This window comes from Haemorhous mexicanus, chromosome 12 (genome assembly GCF_027477595.1).
Source record: "Haemorhous mexicanus isolate bHaeMex1 chromosome 12, bHaeMex1.pri, whole genome shotgun sequence".
Lineage (NCBI taxonomy): Eukaryota > Metazoa > Chordata > Aves > Passeriformes > Fringillidae > Haemorhous > Haemorhous mexicanus.
Genome location: NC_082352.1, coordinates 16,390,759 through 16,410,335, shown reverse-complemented (window position 1 = coordinate 16,410,335; position 19,577 = coordinate 16,390,759). Strand labels below are relative to the sequence as shown.

Here is a 19,577-nt window from a genome sequence, read left to right as displayed (position 1 = left end):
CAGGCATGGGATTATCACCAGATAAAGCAGGAAGCAGCTGCAGAGCAGGAGGACACACACCCAGTGAGTGTCCTGCTGCTCGAAGCAGGCAGCACTCACTGCCAGTCCTGCAGTGGCTCAGTGCTAGGGCCTCTTGCTGTACAAGCCACTTTTGGAGCCACCTCCTCCAGAGGCACGGAGCAGAGCAGGTACTCCCCTTTGTTCCCAAAATGTGACTGACTGGATGAAGTATCAGCAGTGTGGGGACTGGCTTTAGCTTTCCTGATGGCCCCACTCCACCTCCCCAGAGCAGCCTTCCAAACGTGCTCCCTGGCTCAGAGCCCAATGCCACTCTGCCCAGACCCACTGGAGAGCCAGGGGAGGGAGATCTGTGTGCAGCCAGGGAGAAGGATGAGCCCTAAATGATGACACTGCTCCTTGGGCTGGGAACAACCCAGCAGAGTGAAACTGCCCCCGGGATTTCCTCAAGCCACCTGGCAAGTGCTGGCTCTTCTGTTGTTCACTCAGCCTCCCAGCAGGAAGGGTGAGAATGGTCAGCTTCCTCTGGGACAGGCAGGGAACACAGCCCTGCTTTTCCTGGGCACTCCCAGCCAGGAGCCATGCCAAGGTGAAGAGCACTTCAAGAGATTCAGGCATTTAACACAACTTTAAAAAAAAAATACAAATATTTTAATAAAATTCATTATAAGTTACAGATTCCTGGAGAACAGGCTCCAGTGTATAAAATGGGAAACAGGCTGGGAAGAGCAGGGAAAGCACCAAGAGGAACCTCTTTCCCCAGAGGAAAGAAGAAAGAGGGACAGAAAGGTTCTGACAGACATTTATTGGGGGGAAAAAACCAAAAACAAACCTCTAAGAATGGTCCAGTGGATGTAGAAAGACATAACTCAGTCCATGTCCCTCTGTTCCTCCACCCTTCCAAATCCTCACCCCCAAAGGCAAGCACATACGATGAGTCCTATTTAAGTCACATGTTTTAACAGGTCCAGGTAGACCTCAGATCCAGGGACAGTCTGAAGATATTGATCCTCTGCAGTCCTGGGTGCCAGCAGGGATGTCTGAGAAGCCAAGTCTCTTGGTTCAGGTCCTTGAGATGCACCAGCACAGTGGCACAGTGTCCTTGCCCATGTCAGATGAAGCCAAAGGGGCTGCTCCCCCATGGCAGTTGAAGTCCCTTCTGTATGGAAAGGGCATCACCCCACAGCAGGCATTTGTGGGGCGGTGCCTGCAGTCCTCAGCAGCTGCACAGCAAGAGCAGGGCCCCGGCCCACAGGGCCAGGCAACAAGAACCGACAGCACAAGCGGGAAGGAGGGGTGACAGCAGGCTCAGAGCCCTCCTGCAGGGACAGGCCAGCACACAGAGCAGACCAGAGCTTGACGCTGAGATGAAGAGCTGAAATGAAGCAGCTTCCCTACAGGGCTCTGAGGGGCCCTCCACCCGCCAGGGCCCCTCACACAGCACACACATCTCTCCACTTGGGTCCTCCATCCAGCCCCTAAGGCACCAGGGCTGGGTGGGCGACCAGCCAGGCAGATTGCACTTCCCTACCACGCTGGAGAGGGGCAGGGGGAAAGGACGGACACATGGAGAGATCTGAAATCCAGCCAGACCACGAGCAGGGGAAGCTTGGCCACCTGTATTTGTACATGAGGAGGTGGTGGCTGTTAGTCCAGGACAGCCATGAGGAGCAGCAGTTCCCGAAAGGCACTACCATGGCGGCCGCTGAGCCCAGACTTGTTCTTGACAACGTTGCTGATGTTTTTCAGCTGCTTGTAGCACAACTTGCATTTGTGAAGCCTGGAAAAAAATGACAGCAGACACAGCATGAATCCCTAGTTCCCTGAGGTGTGGCAGTTCCTGCAGTGCCAGAGAGGCAACTCAGGCAGGAGAGAAAAGCCCTGAAAATGGCCTGGAAGAGGCTGAAATATGAGCACAGCTCTGCAAAAACACCAGGCATTCAGCCCACGTCCTGATGAGACAGGAAAATGGCATCCACATAAGGGCTCTTTCAGCCCTCTTCCCCCTTTGGCAGTACAGTCCAGAGAAAAAGAAGGTGCTGTTTTCCAAAAGCCAATTCCCAGAGAGGAGCTATCCTGTGAATGAACTCAAAATCCAGGGCCGTGTTTCTTGTGAGGCAGAGAGGAAAGCCACAGGGTGGTTTTACTCCCAATACTTTGTTTATGTATGCCTCACAGAGGCAAAGGGAAAGGCAGTCCTTTCCCTCTGAGCACGAGGGATTGGTGCTTGCAGACAAAGGGAATGTCCAGTCTGGTATCAGAGCCCTGGTGGCAAGAGCAAAGTTCACCCAAGAGAGAGGCTGGTCCCAGGAGGGAGCAAAAGAAGATGTGCCTCACCTTTCCTCTCTGCTGATGTCCACTCCAACAGAAGGTGGTGCAGCGAGGATGTCTGTGATGAGTGGCAGGAATCTCTGGAGAATGAGTTTCAGGGATGTGCAGCCAGTCTGCACGTAACTGAAAAACAGAGAATCGGGTCCCACTTGAATGCCATTCCTGTCCCCCCAGCACACAGCCCTCAAACAACTCCACTCCACCACCTGTAACCAGGGAAGGAGAGCAACAGCCAAGTAGCAGCAACACACCTGAGTTTCAAAGCTTTCACAAAGCAAGTCTGTACCAAAGGTCCTGGCACATACCCCACCCAATGGGGACCTCTCTCTGCTCAAGGGCAGAGATGTCCTGCCAAGGGAACCTGGCAGAAACCTCTCTCCCAGAAGAAAGGAAGAGCAGAAGCTCCATCTTAAGAGAGGCTACAATTTTTCCCCCTGCAGATGAGTCCCCAGGGCTGCTGCAGGACTTCATTCCTTGTCCCGAGCTGACAGCTTCCCTCCCAGCAGTGTGCAAAGCCCATTTGTTTTACATGACCCCTCCTGGCTGCCAGAGCTGTCTTAAACCAAAACACCTATGACAAATCCCACTATCCTGTTCTTCCTGCCCATGCATACTTTCTTTATCTTTTCCCACATACACCTGGCAACTCCATAATTCTTTTTCAGGCGTAATATCAGCATGAGACTGTATCTGCAGTGATTTCTCAGGATTTTCCTTCAGGTACAAAATACCCAGCACAGCTCCCCTATCACTACCTACACCCTGTCCCTCAAGCACACCATGTTCTTGAAGCCTCACCTTTCATATTTACTTTGGAGTAGTTTTTCTATCTGTGGCAGGACTATAGTACACAAATCCAGCTTCCAGAGAGACCTGTAAAGAAAAGGACATATCCTGAGACTGGAGACCAAGGTTTTACAAAGCCAAGCCAACACAAATAAGACTTCCTGGCAAATGCCCAGACAGACACACTCAGGTTCAGAGAGCAAGTTCACTGACTCCCCCTCGTGAGAGAAAGTAGCAGGTTCGGACATATTTCTTTGACTCTCAGAAGAATCACTTTATGAAGCCCCAAGACTTTGATTTTCCTTGGCCCCAAATAATTCCAGCAGTTTCTGTCACTGCAGGCCTGAAGATGTGACTACAAGCATATGAATTTCATGCTGCTATGGCCCACTGGATATGGGGCAGGTACAAGGCAGAGCTCAAAACTCCTAGCCAGGCAGTTCTTGCACATCCCAGGGGCTGACCCCATCCAGGACTCACGCTTTTTGGTTGACAATATTCAAGAGATCCACAACAACAGACAGATCGTTGATAGCCACTGCAGAGTCCAGAGAGTTCTGAGAGAGAAGGGGAAGAAAAAGTCATCTATTACAGAGGTCAATCTGGTTAGGCTAATGCAAATTAGTATCTAGTGCTGCTTTTCCAAAACAAGGTAGAGGAAACATGAAGTTGACCAGGGAAGAGAACCCTCCCGTGGGAAAGTTTTCTCCATGTGAGTTTCTTTGTGATCATTCAGCTGCAGCATTCTGTGGTGCATCCCTGGGGACAAAAGCTGTGAGACCCTGTGTTTTGTATGAGGCAGAATCAGCCCTAGAGAAGCAAAGAGAGCTGCTCAGCTGCTCCCCTCAGGAGCCTCAGGCATGTCCACATGCTTGCCTTGATGTCACTGGTGCTCCACACGGAGCGCACGGCGTCCAGGTTCTTATGGCGGCTGGTCAGCACCACACACATGGTCTCGTGTCCTTTCCTGATCTGGGACATGGCCTCTTCATCCACCAGCTCTGTCTGGCTTTGGTTCTTCACAGCCTGCAAGTACAGACACCAGGAACAGAGCAGGACAGCACAGAAGGTGGGAGCATTCTCTGGTCTAGGTGAGAGCCAATTTTGGTGCAGAGATTGTCAGTGAATACTGACTTCCTTGCAGATGGTTGTAAAAACCTTTTGAAATGGAAATGTTCAATTTTTTCTGATTTCAGCTACTTATTTCCTTTTTTTCCTACTACATCAATCACAAGCATGTTTAAAGCTTTGGAAAAACTCTCAAAAAAGGTGACTTTAAAGTAAATTTTCAAGACCAGTATGTTTTAATGAAGAAATGTTTTCACGCAAACCCTTTTTTTTTTTATGTGAAACACTTGTTTGGGACTGCAAGTTTTATTACAAAGCATAAATCTTATGTAATTCATTAGACTCTCAATTTGCTTCCTGCCCAGGCCATGACAGAACCACTACTTCCTTTACTCACATTTAGAGTTTGATATCATCAGGATGCTCTGGTCTTTCTCCCTTTTTAGAACAAGGGAATACCCTCCCCAAGAGAGACCAAGAAGTCTCCAAGATGCAAGAGGCAGAGGTTCTTGTGGAATTATTATGTACATGTAATGGCAGACACCAATTTTTTTAAATGAACCACTGTCTGGTACATGGAATAGTTCAGTGACTATCTCACCTCTTGCTCTTTGCTTTGCTAAGAGCAGGGCTCAATTCTGCTGTATTCATACCTATCACAGTGGGGCACCCCCTTTCTGATGCCACCCAACACAGGCATTAGATGGAAAACATTGTCCAGAGACACTTACTGGGAGAAAGTCAGAGGCCTTCAGGCCAATGGGCTCATTCCTGGCTGCAGGAATCACTGATGGCTCTGCTCTGCTCAAAGAAGTTGAGGAGGCAATCAGTGGCCTCTGGTCTGGATCAGGCTGCAGGAAAATTGGGATAAAAGCTCTAGCAGGAACAGTTTGGCCCTAGTCTGATGATCTTTATTTCTGACCTGCTTTCTTCTCACAGCAGGGCCCTAACAGAGAAGCAATCTCCAGATTGCTAGCATAATTTAAGAGGCAATAAAGTGACTCTCAGGTACACACCACGATGTAATTAAGGTTTGTAAAGAACATGGAGATGCCCCAGTAGAAGTGCCAAGTGATGTTGTTATCTGAAATTAGGGCAATGGGCTGTGGCCAGCCTGAAGGCTAAGAGAGAATTCTAAAGAAGCCAGTAAAATGAATACTGGCCCATCAGCTGCTTGCACTTTCGGCAACAAAACAGCCTCTGTTCAAGCACTGGTAGAAACCTGGCACTTGATTCTCTGAGTGCCCCAATTCTGAGATACAAGGAGAAGCACCACTGCAAGCACAAGCAGCAAACTAAAACAACAGGCCTTAGTTTCACTGCTAAGGCAAGACACTTGGCAGCACAAAGCCTGGAGCTGCACTTTGACTGCCCTGCAGTGAAGGAATCAGCCTGAGCAGAAACCACAAATTCTCCAGCACTGCACATCCCTCACAGAGCACACAGAACATACGAGCTCCTGCTTTGGCACCGAGGTCTGGACATCCACAGCTTGGCTGGGCTTCACTGCTTCCTTTGCAGTTCCAGGCTCTACCAAGAGGGAGAGAAGTGGGAAAGCAGAAACTGATTGTTACTTTCAAGAGTTGAGAGCAAAGGTTCTGTTTAGCTCTACAACAAGGAGTAATTTCTGCCTTCAGGCAGCTCTCCTTCTTTTGAGGGCCGTTAATCCCATCCCCACCAAGGGGTCATTTCCACACTCACCATCCTCAGGAGGGGCAGGAAAGGGCTCATTTCGAGGAGGAGTTCGGCCTACAGAAGAAGATTTAAATAATAAACAAATGAAGGAGCATCCAAGGCTACAGATAAGTGGTAAGTCAACCTTGGAGCAGAGAAATCTCCAGCAACTCCACACACAAGGGTAATCAGTGATACAACAAGCAGAGTTATCTCTTTTGGACCTTGACACTATTGTTGAGTTTAGCTAAAAGCTTTCAGCCTTCATGGATAGAAGGGACAAAACTGACCCCTGTGGTTCACTGCTGCTGTAGAGGTGTGAAGCATGAGACAAGGCACTGTCACAGCAAATAATATTAGGAAAAATCCACCTCCTGTTATTGATTTATATAAGTAAATAAAAATAATGCAATGAATTCTTCAGAAAGAGTATCTCATTTTCATAATTTGCTTAAAAATGAGATAGAGACACTGCACAATGCCTCCTAAACAACAAGTCTTTAACAAAACATTTTGCCTTTCCTTCTTTAAGGATGATTGCTGATCTTATACATATCAAAATTCTACGCTAATAAAATTACCTTAATACTCTAATCAGAACAGGAAGGCAGCACTTTTACAATGAAACTCTGGATTCTGAGCCAGGCTTCAAACAGACATCACTGTACCCTAGTAAAGGTGCCTCCTTTAAGCTATTTACCAACATGATCTGTGCATCAGTGTCTGAGCACAGAATATTAAAGAAAAGCTTTCTAAACTCTCCAATCACAGGTGAAGCCTCTGTTACAGCGAGCCAAAGGTCAGTTCTAGCGAATCACTTTAGCACCCTGATCTCAAACCCAAACACCACTCCAAAGCACTGTAAACCCTGGTACTGACAGATTGCATTCTTGGGCTGGAAGATCTCTTTGTAATCCTCCTGGTTCTGGATCTCAGCCTTTGATTCCTTCTCATCCCGGTCATCTTCACTGCTAGGACTGTGCCTCTCACTCTCCGAGTTGTGCTTCACTCTGCTGTGAAAAAAGAGGTGTTGTCAGGGGAAGCCACATTGTCAGAGAGAGAGAGAGAGAGAATACTGAGTGCCTGGGATATTTCCTTAAAATCTGGAAACTCAACAAGCCAGCAGACTGCCTCACCTCTGTGGCTTGCTGCAGCTCGTTGAGGGCCTGTCATAGATGCGGCGAAGGGAGGACCCTGTGGGGGTAGGTGGCACAAGAGGCTGGTCGTCCCTGATCAACCCATGAGGAACAGAATCTGACTTTGGGACTCTGTTGAGATCCACAACGAAGGAAGAGACTGTGCTTTGTGCAAAGGAAACTCCTATCTGCAGAGGCAAAAGATCAAGATAATTCACCAAGGAGTGGGGTGCACGCCAGCCCTTTTGAGAACAGGCATGTTGGAGTGACCCTGAGCAACTGTGCTTGAGGACTGCTCAGTTCAGTGCTGTGGATTTTTCAACCCAAAGTTGCCAGCAATTTTGAAAGGCCTCGATAAAACTTTTGCCAAGCATAGCTTCTAAATACTCGTCAAACTAAGCTCCAGCTCTTTCCTCCAGAAGCCAGAGACACAAAGTGGAGCACAAGGCACACAGCCTTTGGGCATGCTACAAGCCCTGACACAAGCTTACAGGGCTGAAGGCCTGCAAGGAGGCAGCAGGATTTTATCTTGTGTTTCACAGCTGCCTACCCCTGCCTCAGGAGCAGTGGCTTACCAGCTGGTTGTTGCTGATAGACAAGTCAGCTACTTTTCCCCAGTTCACCAAGACCACATCAAAACAGCGCTCTGGCTCCCAGCCGTACACACGCAGCGAATCCTGGAAGCCGCTGTACAAGCAGCAGCCATCCGGGTTGAAGAGCACACACCTGGGAGGAAGGCAGGAGAATCAGGCACAGCATTCCCACCTTGCTCAGTCCTTGTGGATCTCTGACTACACTGAACACCTTCAGTTTTGTTTCTATCAATGAACCTTGCAACGTGGTGTTCACCTGTGCAATATCTCCAGCAGCCCAAACTTCTCCCCAGTAAAGTCTCTCCCTGAGGAAACCTCCCCTTCACCCCACCTTTAGTCTCTGCCTAGCACATTTCAGTAGGAATTTAATGTACCTGACAGGAGTGGCCTCCTCTTCAATACAGCTCACAACTTGAAACTTCTCCAAGTCCCAGAACCGAACAGTCCTGTACACACAACACAACAAAATTCATTGTTCTAGAAATCACAGGAGGATTCAGATTTCAAACAAAACACTAACAGTCAGAATGACTTTTGCTGTTGTGCACATACAGTGAGCCTACACAGAAGGCTGGTCTAGCTAAGATCCATTAATCCAGACAGAGATACTTAGAGGCTCTAGACATGGACAGGGATTTAGAGCCAGCCCAGAGCTAAGAGAACACCCTGCCAGAAGAGCAGGACTGCCTGCTGTTCACACAGGATGTCAGCTGGATTTGTGAGAGGCTTGGGGCTACACATGGGTTTCTAGTGCGGCAGAAGGTGCCATCAATTTTGGATGAGAAGGGAAGATCTCCATGTTCTGTCCATCACAGATGCCATGTCCTGCTGTCTAGATGTCTGGCTCTCGCAATGGCAGGTTTGAATTGAGTGACATTCCTCTTGACATGCCCTTCTTACATGGAAAGGCTTCAGGAAATTGAACAGACATATACATTTCCCTTCTTTCTCCCTCCCCTTATGTACCTGTCAGAGCTGCCAGAAGCCAAAAGGTATTCATTGGGATGGAATTCAACAACATTTACTGGGCCAGTGTGTCCTGTAAACTCAAACATCAACTTCCCAGCAGTCAGATCCCACAGCTAAAAGGAGGAAAGAACAGAGACTCTTGAAGAGATTAAATGTTAGAGATTTCCAATACACTTGGGATTTCCTTGTACTGGTAATCCTTTAACACTTCCCCCCTCCAAGAATAGACCCAAGTCTGTCAAAGAAAGCAATAATCAGGAAAAGAGTACCATCCAAATCATTTAAGGCTTTGTTTTGGTTTGTTTTTCACATTATCTTTTATTTTCCACATAACTTATCCCCTAGAAGTTTCTGGTTTATATTTAGAGACTGAGACAAAATATAGCAGTTCCATCTGTCCCCACAGACTGTATCTCAAAAGTGAACAAACAAAAATCCAAAAGCTCTGAATCCCTTAGCAGTTCCTTCTCCCTGTGCTCTACTCTCCACTCGAAAATGCCATGAAATAACTGATCAGTTAATTTCATGTGAAACTGAAAATAAAATCAGTCCTTCATTTCCATTCCTCCATCCTCCATGTGAAACAACTGAAATCACTACTTCAGTCAACACCTTCCTGAACTCCTCCTCTTGTTCTGCTCAGTCCTGACAACAATTTTCAGACTGATAATCACATGTAATGTGTATAACACAGAGCCAGAAATTAGCCTGGTGAAGCAATGTGCTGTGGACAACTCATTTGACAATGTTTACTGAGGCCAACATTCAGGTATCACAACTCTACTACCATCAAAACATTGATTTTTCTGTGCATAGCCTCTCTCAATGTGTCTGCTGGAAAAGGGCATTTCAACCCATGCAGCTCTTCCATGGGTGTTGTGAGCCATCAGACAGGATCCCCACAAGAAAACCAATCTCTGTAAACCCATGGGGCTCAGCCAGTTGCCAAGCGAACTAAGGGTATTTATGAGTGAGTGCTGGTAATGCCTGGTAAAAAGACAATCCCAGCATTCCCACGTGCTACAAGCACATAAGGAAGGTGTCACAATAAATTACCTTTACAGTGTGATCATCAGCAGCAGAGGCCACCCATTTCCCATCAGGGCTGAAGCGGAGACACCGAACTGCTTCTGTGTGACCCTGAAATGAGGAAAACCAACAGTATTCTGGCTTTTGTCTTTCAATCCTATACAATGTAAAAACCAAAAAACAACTAAGTGTTTTACAGAGCTCACAGCTTGCAGAACCCAACACTGTACTCAAGACACTACACCCAGCCACACTAAATGTGTGTAATCTCTTCACCTACTAATTTATGCCATCAGTTTAAGTATGGTAAATACAGATCTGGCTTCACAAATAAGAATCAGTTCTAAATTACAGATTTACATATGGTCAGATAGAAGTGCTGTGACACTTAGTCTCTGCTTTCTACATGAAATTAATATACAGCAAGTTCTTGAGACAGAAAAAGGTCCCAAGAACAAAACCATCTCAGTGCAGTGGTAATACCATTAAGAATATAAAGAAACCCTCACGGATGCTCTCCATCCCCCTCTGAAGCCATCCACGCTACAGCACATGATACCCATTGATATCCCACAATATCCATTTCATATTCCCATACAGCTTGCAGAGGCCTGCTGAGGTTTGCCAGGCCACTTCACAAATCACACAGATCTCATTTTCATGCTGGAAAACCAGGAAGTTCATAATCACATTTAGGTTTGCTCACAAGTCCTCAAAAGAAATATTTCTCCCCTCTTTGCAAAACCGAATGAAATATTTTACCTTGAATGTGAAGATACAGCCTTTTCTTCTTACATCCCAGAGCTACAAGGAAGAAAAGCAAACAAATTGTATGTTTAGAGCAGTATGGGAGCTCAAGGGTCCTGCCAGAACAAGGGATCTCTGCGTCACCAAGCTAACAGATACTGCAGAATGAATGGGCTGCTGAACCCCTGTAGGCCTTAGGGGTATTTTCTAACTCCCCAAGTGAGAATCACTCCTGGAAGGTATCTCTTACTACAGCAGCTCAGTTCTGACAGTCAAACACAGTCTGAGGAAGCAGATAACATCCATAGCAACCAGGACATCTGTGCTTGCTGACACCAGGTCTTGGCTGGCACCTTACTCAGAGCCACATTCCACACCAGAGGAGTCACATTCATGAGCTGGCTGTGAAAATACACACAGGGATTTCACAAGCATTCACAAACACACCTGCCTACACACAGAAATGATGATGTGCAGCATCCACCAACAGCATGACACAAAACATGTTCTGGCACTCCAAAACAAAGACACTGCAAGTAAAGAGGAAAATCTCTGGTGGAAGCTGGGTTTTACCTTAATGTTGGTGTCCAAAGAGCCAGATGCCACAAAGCTTCCAAAAGGATGGAAATGAAGGCTGCAGATATTCGCTTTGTGACCTGGAAGGGTACGAAGAACTGGGAAAAGGAGAGGCAGAGGAGAGAGAAGGAATAGGGAGAAAATATTCAATAGTTCATTTCCACCAGACACCACGCAGAAGTATAGCCATACTATCCCCACCATTATTTTATGGAAATATACATTATTTTGTGGAAAGGCCTCTGACTTCACCGCAGCAATGCAAAGAAACAGCAATAGAAAGCCCATGATCAATGAACTTAATGACAGTCCTGTCCTTAGGTATGGAAACTACAGGAAGAACTCCAAGGATCTCCACTCTGAACATGAGGCAGCTGGCAGGCTGTGCATCTTTCCATTTGTTACACAAACAGCAAAATGGGCCAGAGGAGGAACAGTTTTGGCTGGGAAGTGAAGTGAAACAGTCTTGACTGCCTGCAGCGTTCACCTTGCAGTTATTAGACAGACCCTTTCCCAGGACTCTGCACCCCATCCAGGCACCACCTCTTAGGTTCCAATATTCAACCTGGAGTCCTTCAATTGCCCCTTGCAAGAATCACCACAAAGACAGGAAATGGATGCTTAGGAAGCAGGAGACAAAGAAACGATCAGTGTTTCAGCAAGTCATTAAGTAACACCCCTGTAATTCTGGAAACTAGCAAGGACCAGTAGAACTGGTACACCCTATCTCAGCAAGCAGTGACAAATGCAGAGCTCAACTCTAAGAAAAACTGCTCAGATAATAACAAGGGCAATCCCTCTCCCTCATCCATCATCTGGAACAAGCTGATGATTCCCCTGGCAGAAATTAGCTCTTGAGTGAGAGCTGGGGTGGTCATTTGCACAGACACTGGCTCACAGGTCTTCTAATAAATGCAGCCAGATCAGCTACTCCCCACGGGCAGAGCCAAACTATTCCATAACTGAGCTGATTCTAACTGTCTGAATGACATCAGTGCTTTCCATTATTGATGCTGCCTATGGTTTGCCTCCTTAGCTCAGCCAGTGTAAGTCTATTTTCATCACATATTCTTTCTATGAACAAGTAGTAACCTATAAGAAATATTCATTCATTTTCTGGTATCCCTGCTGGAATGCACTCAAGTGATTTATGATACCTCTGCAAACTCATTCTAGGATTTGAAGAAAATGCAATAAATAAAGCATGACTCAACAGTGCCTTTAAAGGATCAGAGCTTGATGAGTTCACAGCTTTTACAGTTTATTAAAAATTAGGTCTTTGTCTATTTATGTGGCCATGCAAGAGCAGAACAGCAGAAAAAAAAAAAAGCTAGAACCTAAGAACAAGAAGACAACAAGCAGAGGATTTCTGCATTTATACAGAACCTAATAAACTTAAAAACTTCCAGTCTGGTTTGGGATCCTTTTATTAAGGTTGACAATTCTAACCTGAGACTCTGAATACAAATTCTGTGTGCCTATACATTATCTATACATGCATGGAAACTGATCTGGAATACAGACTTTGACACACTTAGGTCAAAACCATAGAAACTAGTTCATCAGACCAGTGTCCCCAAAACATGCCCACATTTCTGCTCCAGCATGAATACACAGCCTCAGTAGAAGGAGAAAGAGAGATGCAGATGAAGATGAAAGCAATACCAGGCTTCTGTTCCTTCTTAAATCAGGAACCTTCTGGGTCAGTATAGGCATTAAATATAAGGATTCCCCAGAAAGTGTGCATGACCAGAAGCACAAACTCATGGGCACATACCTTTGGCAGCTTCCAGGTCCCAAACTCGAATGGACCCTGACCGGGACCCTGCCACTATGAGCTTCTCATTTGGGTTGACTTGTAGGCTCTCGATGGGGGTTGTGTGGCCTGTCAAGCTCTGCAAAGAAAACCATCAGTGTCAGTCAGCAGCTGCTGGCACAGCCATGTAGGAACTATGGCATTGTTCATTCTCGAGGGGTAAGTCTTTAGCCATGAGCTGGGACCACCTGGCTGTGCCACAGTCCTTTTTTCTCAGCAGCCACCAGGGTGGCAGAGCACTCTAAAGCCCATCACTGTACCCAGCACAGCACACCTGTATTCCCACATTACCTCTGGAATCACTTTCTGAGGCACACTGACTAAGTTTTAAAGGATGCATCAACAGAGACACAGGTAGTTAAACATTAGGTGCGGATGCTCAGGCAAGGCTGACACATTCTTACATCATAAAAATTGTGCTATGGTAGCACAATGCCACCGTGTTTGCTCTAAATGGGTCATGTAAGTGTCATGAACCAGTTACAAAATCAAAGCAAGAGCAAAAGCAGGGCTACTTTGAAAACTTCACACAAGCCCCAAGCCATAGGTTGCTGCCAGCAATGGATGTCACAGTGATAGCATGGTGCTAACACTGAAGTACTGACTTGAGGCACAAGGCAGTAATTCACATGAAGTTCCTTTCATCCTTGAGCACCTAAAAGCTTACCAATTACATCAGCATTTTGAAAAGGCCTGTATTTTAGTAAAACACAAGAATATTTAAAACTAGCTCTAGAAAACAAATCCCACCATTGCAGACTTTCTGCTTGCCAAAAAAGCAGTATTCTCTGCTTTAGTCCATCCTCAAATGTCTTTTAAAATAGCTACACTAGCTCTGTGCCTCCCACACACATACAGAGGCTGGGAATGCCAGTTGGAAGCTGCCTGTTCTGATGGAGCTTTCTTAGGAATCCATGTGCAATTGAAATCCTTTATAAAATCCACAGTAGCAACTGCCATTACTGAGAACTAGAGCTCACACTTAAACCAAGTCCCAATGTTACTTGCAAAGTTCCTCTTCTCCCTCTTTTCCAACACAAACATCCATAATCGTTAGAATATAAACACTAAAAATGAACTTCAGAAAACACCCCAAAAATCAAGATTCTTTTGATATACAACAATGGCACAAGCAGCTTCAGTCAGTCCCTGCCTCTCAGAAGCAGCAGTTCTCTCAGCATCTGTGGTTCCCAGGGAGTGCAGGAGAGGTGCAGCTCTGCCACCACAGAAAGGTACAGAGTTAGTCCTTCAACCTTCTCTAGTAAGGCAATAGTCCAGTTTCAAACTGAAGTCATGCCACCACCAAGATCCTGAAAAGGCACTGCTTAACTACACTATGCAAAAAGCTCAGCCCTGCTAAAGGTGATCATTCACACACTTAATGAATGGAAAAATAAAGTGGACAAATTCTCCTTTTAGCCTTTTTGACCTGACTTTCCTGGCTTTTTTCTCACAAGGCTCACACTGGCTAGAGCAACGCCTTTGATACCACAACATTATTGTGTTGTTAATGAAACAAATGACAAGAGATGTGCTAAAGCTGGTTTTACATAACACCCACTCAAAGTGATGCAGGACAGATATCTGTTAAATATATATTTATGGTGCTCTTTAGTAATCACTGCTGGGGTAAGCCTACCCTTGCTAATACACTGCAACCAGAGTGACTCCTCCCCAGCCCACAGCAAACTATTGTGGCGACCTTCATGGTGACAGTTAGGGACGGTGGCACAGGTGGGAATGCATCCTGCTGGGGATATCTCCTGCCGTGACTGCAAACCCCAGGGTATAAAACTGGCCCCTGTGGCCTGCACTATAAAACTAGCTGTTCTTGTACAAAACTCTTCCTTTAATTATTTGTAGCCTGGTAATGTACTAAAGCACAATATTTATTATGTGAGTAAGCACTGGTACAGCTTAAGCATTCCCTCAATGTTTCTAGAGAGAGCAGTGGTCTCACCAGGCACCCAGTTCTGTCCCTGTCTGTAGCTAGAATCTGGTTACACAGCTTTGTGTTGGCAAACTCTATTCAAAAGTCCCACAGACTCCACCCCAACAATCTTTCCCCTTATTCTCAACCCTCCAAACCTCAGAATTAATATTCCCACCCCCCAAAAGCTGAAAACAGGCCTGTCCTTACCATGATGCAGTTGGGCTTGCTAACTGACCATATGTTGACCCGACAGTCGTCTCCTCCAGTGGCCAGCATCCGGCCCGAACCTTTTCCCAGGACTACTGAGGACACATTGCTGCTGTGGGCCATGATCTCTTCTGCACAAAACACAGCAAAAACTTTTTACAGATCCATTATAAAAATTTTCATCCCATCCCTCCAAAAGGTCTAAAAAAAAAATTCTTTCTCCAGAAACACCTTCCAGTTTCCACTGGACAAGCTGTAGCAGCCCACTGTTCAGATAAGAAGTCACTCTATTATCTTGCTTTGAACAGTCCTTCTTGGCTCTTCCTGCTGCACTAAAACATTTGCTGACCAAAGCTTCACAACTCCAGTGCTCACATGGCTTACAAAAAGAATCTTCCCTCACTTGCAGCAGCTCAGGAGCTTTTAAAGATTTGTTCAAGTGCAGCAAAGCACTTTACCTGCAATAATGCACGGCAGCCAGAGTCATCTAGTGAAAGGCCCTCTAATCCTGTTCTAGAGAGCAGCAGCAGACAGTCCAGCCTGAGAGGAACTGGCAGAGGAGCAGCAGCACAGTTTGCTACCTTACCCAGAAAAAAGCCAGACTCAGCAGTGGGGAGAGGTGGAGCTGCCTTCCCTGAGCTTTGGCAGAGACTTTGCTACATTCCCACTAGGGAACACAGGCAAAACTGAGCACTGCAGGGCATGCAGCTGTGACAAAGGAGGATGAATATCCATCCAAATGGGCAGAAAACAACAAATCTGTTTGATGCTAAATGACTGTTGAAAAACTGGGAGCTGAGGGGATGCTCTGACACTGCAACAATAGAACTCTATGAAAACCCCATCATAAAAAAACCTAGTTGGGGCAAAAGAGAAGCAAAATTAGCATATTTGCTTACACATCTCACAGTGGAATTTTAAATTCATTCAGAATTTTGGCAGGGGCTTTTGGCAGATGCACTTACCAATATCTTCATCTAACTGTTCTCTTCTTTGAAACATCACAGGATTTGCATGAAACTTTAAAAATTGTTATGACTGTAAAAAGGCTAGGTAGCATCAATTCAGCTTTCATTCAGTGTTTGGCTGGGAGGAGCAATGTGTCATTTTACATTCAACACTAATCCAAAAGGATTTTAGATGGCTGCAATAATAATTACAGGTACTTTGATCTCAAACTCTCAGGAGTGCTTTTTGGAAAGCAAAACTGCGCAACTTTCACTTGGGCTGGAGAAACACCTTTCAAATTACAAAGATGACTGGACCATAAATTACATATAAAGGACAAATCTGAAAATACACCTGCATTGTGTTGAAAGACCAAACTTCCACATAAAACTGCTAAAACAAAGCCTGTATGGATACACAGACTATAAGGTAACCAAAAGTACAATTAGCATTACTAGACCAACTCACTAGTTAAAATTGCAAGGACAGATGCTGAGCATTGCTGCTGAAATGAGTGTGTCAGCAGCTCCACTTCTTCCTGTCTTGATTTCCTTCTTAATAATATATTGTAAGTTTAAAAGTCATTGTGGAAGCATCCAGCCAGGATGTTCCTAAAAGCCAGGTGATAAACTGATGTCTGCCTTGGGCAGAGAGGTTCATTTGCTCTCCCACAAGTCCCTTAAACCCACAATTTTTTTATTTAATGAAGTTCTTGTCACCAGCTATCACCTACCACCAGCCCAGTAATACTAAACTCCTAATTAGCACTGCTGAAACATCCCTAACACTCAGAATGCTTTTCCCTCTAAAGAGAATGCTAAGATGGGGCAGCAGTCAGCAAAAATGAAGATCAAGAACCTCTGCACACCTATGGAAAATGGAGATGGACAGACTTTCAGCTCTTCCTGCAACCGGAGTTTCAGGGATGGGCAGATAACAGCAAACTGGCTTTCTGCTCAGAAAGATACAAAATTCCTAAGTCAGTAATCTCAGATGACTTCAGGTGTTACCAGCCAAGGACATTACTTCTGAGAGCCAGTTACCAGAGCTCACTAACTGACTAAAGCAACTGATCACATCCTATTGCTTGTAAGCATTTCTCAATGAAATAACTCATCAGTGACCAGACAGAAATTGATAGTCAGCAACTGCCTACTACTCCTTCAGAGGAAGATTAATGGACATGAAACCAGCAGATTCTCACTGTCTCTTGCAAAGCAATTTCAAGAGGGTAGGACACAGGGGCCCTGCAAAGATCACCTCATTTCTCCTGCAGCAGAGAGCTCAGTGAACCTTCTGTATAAGTGAGCACCAATGAAGGACAACTCCATAGAGGCTAAGTTTGAGGCCTTCTCCCTGATACTGAGGGGATACCCCATCAAAACCTGGCTCTCAAGAGCAGTTTCCATTGAATGACAGAATAGTCTGAGTTGGAAGGGACCCACAAGGATCATCAAGTCCTACTCCTGCTTGTCCTACACAGGACAATCCCCCCTTTGCCTGAGAGCGTTGGCCAAAAGCAGGCTTGGTGCTCTAAGTATCTCTCTGGGGAGCCTGCTCTTGCTCCTGTGAAGGTGAAGAACTTTTTCCTAATATTCAACCTAAATATCCCCTGGCACAAGCTCCAGAGGGTTGCTCAGGTCCTTTCACTGGTCACAGACAGCAGAGATCAGAGCTGTCCCTCCAACGCACTCAAGAAGAAGCTGCAGCTCATGATAAGCTCTGCCCTCAGCCTCCTCTTCTCCAGGCTGAAGAAGCCAAGAGAGCTCAAGCGCTGCTTTGCATGGCTTCCCCTCTAGACCCTTCACCATATTCACAGTCCTTCTTTGGATGCTCTCCAAAAGCTTTCTATCCTTCTCAAACTGTGGTGCCCAAACCTGCCCCCAGGACTCGAGGTGAGGCAGCACGAGCACAGAGCAGAGTGGGACCATCACCTTCCTCGGTGCACCCCAGGGCACAGCAGGCCCTTTGGGCTACCAGGGCACACTGGTGACTCATTTTCAACTTGACATCGACCAGGAACCCCACATCCCTTTTTGTGAGGCTGCTCTCCAGCCTCTCATTCCCCAGTCTCTCCGTACATCCAGGGTTGTCCCCTGACAGGTGCCCCATCCCTCACTGCCTCGGTTGTTCTTATACTACAGTAGAGTCATGTGGGGTCAGACAGGCACTTAGCTTAGCGCCGCAGCAACTATCCAGAAAAAATAAAAGACAGTGACCCTTTGAAAACAGCACTGACAAGGCCACGCTATTCATTATGCCGCTATGTTTTCCAACAGGACTTCCAGGAGTTAAAATTTCCAGTCAGCAATGTAGAAAGAGGGCCAGGGCACCATATCCAGGGCAGGGATGAGGTGGCTCCTACCCCTCCCCTCTCCCAGCCGGGGCGGCTCCCCCGCCCGGCACTCACGCAGCTTCCATGCCGTCTTCGTGGTGACGGCCACAGCCATGGCTCAGCGTGGCGCCTCTCGGGCGGGCAGCGCCTTCCTCCTCCCGGCGGGGCTCCGCTCCGCTAGCGCGTCCTACGGCCAGGTCGTGCACCGGGGCTGCCCCGGCCGTCCTGCGGGCACTCAAACACGGTCACGGCGAGACTCTCCTCAGAGGCGGCGCGGCGGTGGACGAGGCCTCACTGCTGACGGGCATCACGGGACGGGAGCGCCGGTCTGGTGAGGGCGATCGCCTGGACGCTGGCGGCGGCGGGGCCCGGCAGTACCGGACCGGGACCCCCTGCCCGCCACCGCCCCGCAACCGGCCCTTCACAACAACCCCGCGCCGCGCCGGGCGGTTGCCCGGGCTCCGCGCGCCGCTCGGCCAATAGGAAGCGAGGGCGGGGTGGTTGCCATGGCGACGGCAGCGCGGCCGCCACTCGCGGAGCGGCTTCTTGGCGGAGCCCCGCAGGCGCGGCCAATGAGGAGGCGGCGCTCTGGATGGGGGCCGCCATTTTGCGGGGCCGCCCTGAGGGGCGGGGGCCGGGCTGCTCCTGCTCTGCGGCCGCTCCGGAGCTCCCGTGAGGGCGGCCGGGGACTTTCCCGGGCCTCGGAGCTCACGGCCCGCCGATGGTTGAGGCCGTCGTGCCCCTGGGCTGCGGCCGATGTGCCCTGTTAGGCGGTTCACGGGTGTCTCTGCACAGCCCCGGTGGGAGCGGGACTGCTTCGAGGCTTCTGTGCCTCTCCCCCCCGGCTGAGGGGCGGTCGCGCCGCTTGTGCGTGTTTCTCGGAATCTTTGAAAACAATTACTCCATCAACAGAGAAAAATCTGATTAATTTGACGCTGCTCCTTGATAATGACTTAAGAACAGTGCTGTTTTCAAAGGATCATAGCCTTCAAGCTCAGGAACGATGGATGCCGACAAGAGGGAAATCGGGCGAGAATGCCAGGAGGCTTTCGTGGATGGATAAGATGCTGCTGAGCAGCAGAGAAAAAAAATACGACTGTGGAAAAGAAGAGTTTTTTCTCAGAAAGGGAAAAGAAACTTTCAGGAAGCGGATACGAGGACAGGTGGCCTTGGAGGACTACAAGGAGATCCCCTGACCAGAAGGCTTGGGGCTAGATGATCTTTAAAGGCCATTCCAACCCTGTAATGTTCTATGATTCTGTAATATGCATTTGCTGATGGTTTGGCAGCTGCTGTATCCCTAATGCCTGTAAAAGGATTTTTAAATTCTTTTATTCTGGTGTCTTCTCTGGTATTGAATTAACATCGATGAGTTCATATCCACAGTGTTATATGGGGCAATGTTTTGTCA

At 47.2% G+C, this 19,577-nt stretch overlaps 1 protein-coding gene across 2 annotated transcripts; it reads right to left on the bottom strand.

Annotated features, from left to right (window-relative positions):
- Positions 1–646: 646 nt before the first annotated feature.
- Positions 647–18,628, bottom strand: KATNB1 (katanin regulatory subunit B1). Of its 2 annotated transcripts, none has more exons than XM_059857383.1 (19): positions 18,242–18,628; positions 14,884–15,014; positions 12,705–12,822; positions 10,925–11,025; positions 10,367–10,408; positions 9,632–9,715; positions 8,573–8,688; positions 7,981–8,052; positions 7,589–7,739; positions 7,014–7,201; positions 6,757–6,890; positions 5,905–5,952; positions 5,657–5,733; positions 4,935–5,054; positions 4,012–4,161; positions 3,616–3,692; positions 3,148–3,222; positions 2,356–2,472; positions 647–1,798 (listed from the first exon to the last, which is right to left on the bottom strand). In XM_059857383.1, the coding sequence occupies exons 1-19, from the start codon at positions 18,279–18,281 to the stop codon at positions 1,666–1,668; spliced, it is 1,974 nt and encodes a 657-aa protein (XP_059713366.1). In that variant the 5' UTR covers positions 18,282–18,628; the 3' UTR covers positions 647–1,665. The 2 variants fall into 2 exon arrangements, with proteins under 2 accessions (XP_059713366.1, XP_059713367.1); XM_059857384.1 differs by having other exon boundaries at positions 6,757–6,887.
- Between the last annotated feature and the right edge of the window lie 949 nt (positions 18,629–19,577).

Bases quoted from the DNA above. Each gene is read 5' to 3' on its own strand.
- KATNB1 (XM_059857383.1), bottom strand. From the start codon at position 18,281: ATGGCTGTGGCCGTCACCACGAAGACGGCATGGAAGCTGC. The intron at 8,053-8,572 runs GTACATAAGGGG...TTGTGTGTACAG, and splicing joins GCTTCTGGCAGCTCTGACAG to GACTGTTCGGTTCTGGGACT. The intron at 2,473-3,147 runs GTGAGGCTTCAA...TCTGTTTTTCAG, and splicing joins CTCCAAAGTAAATATGAAAG to TTACGTGCAGACTGGCTGCA.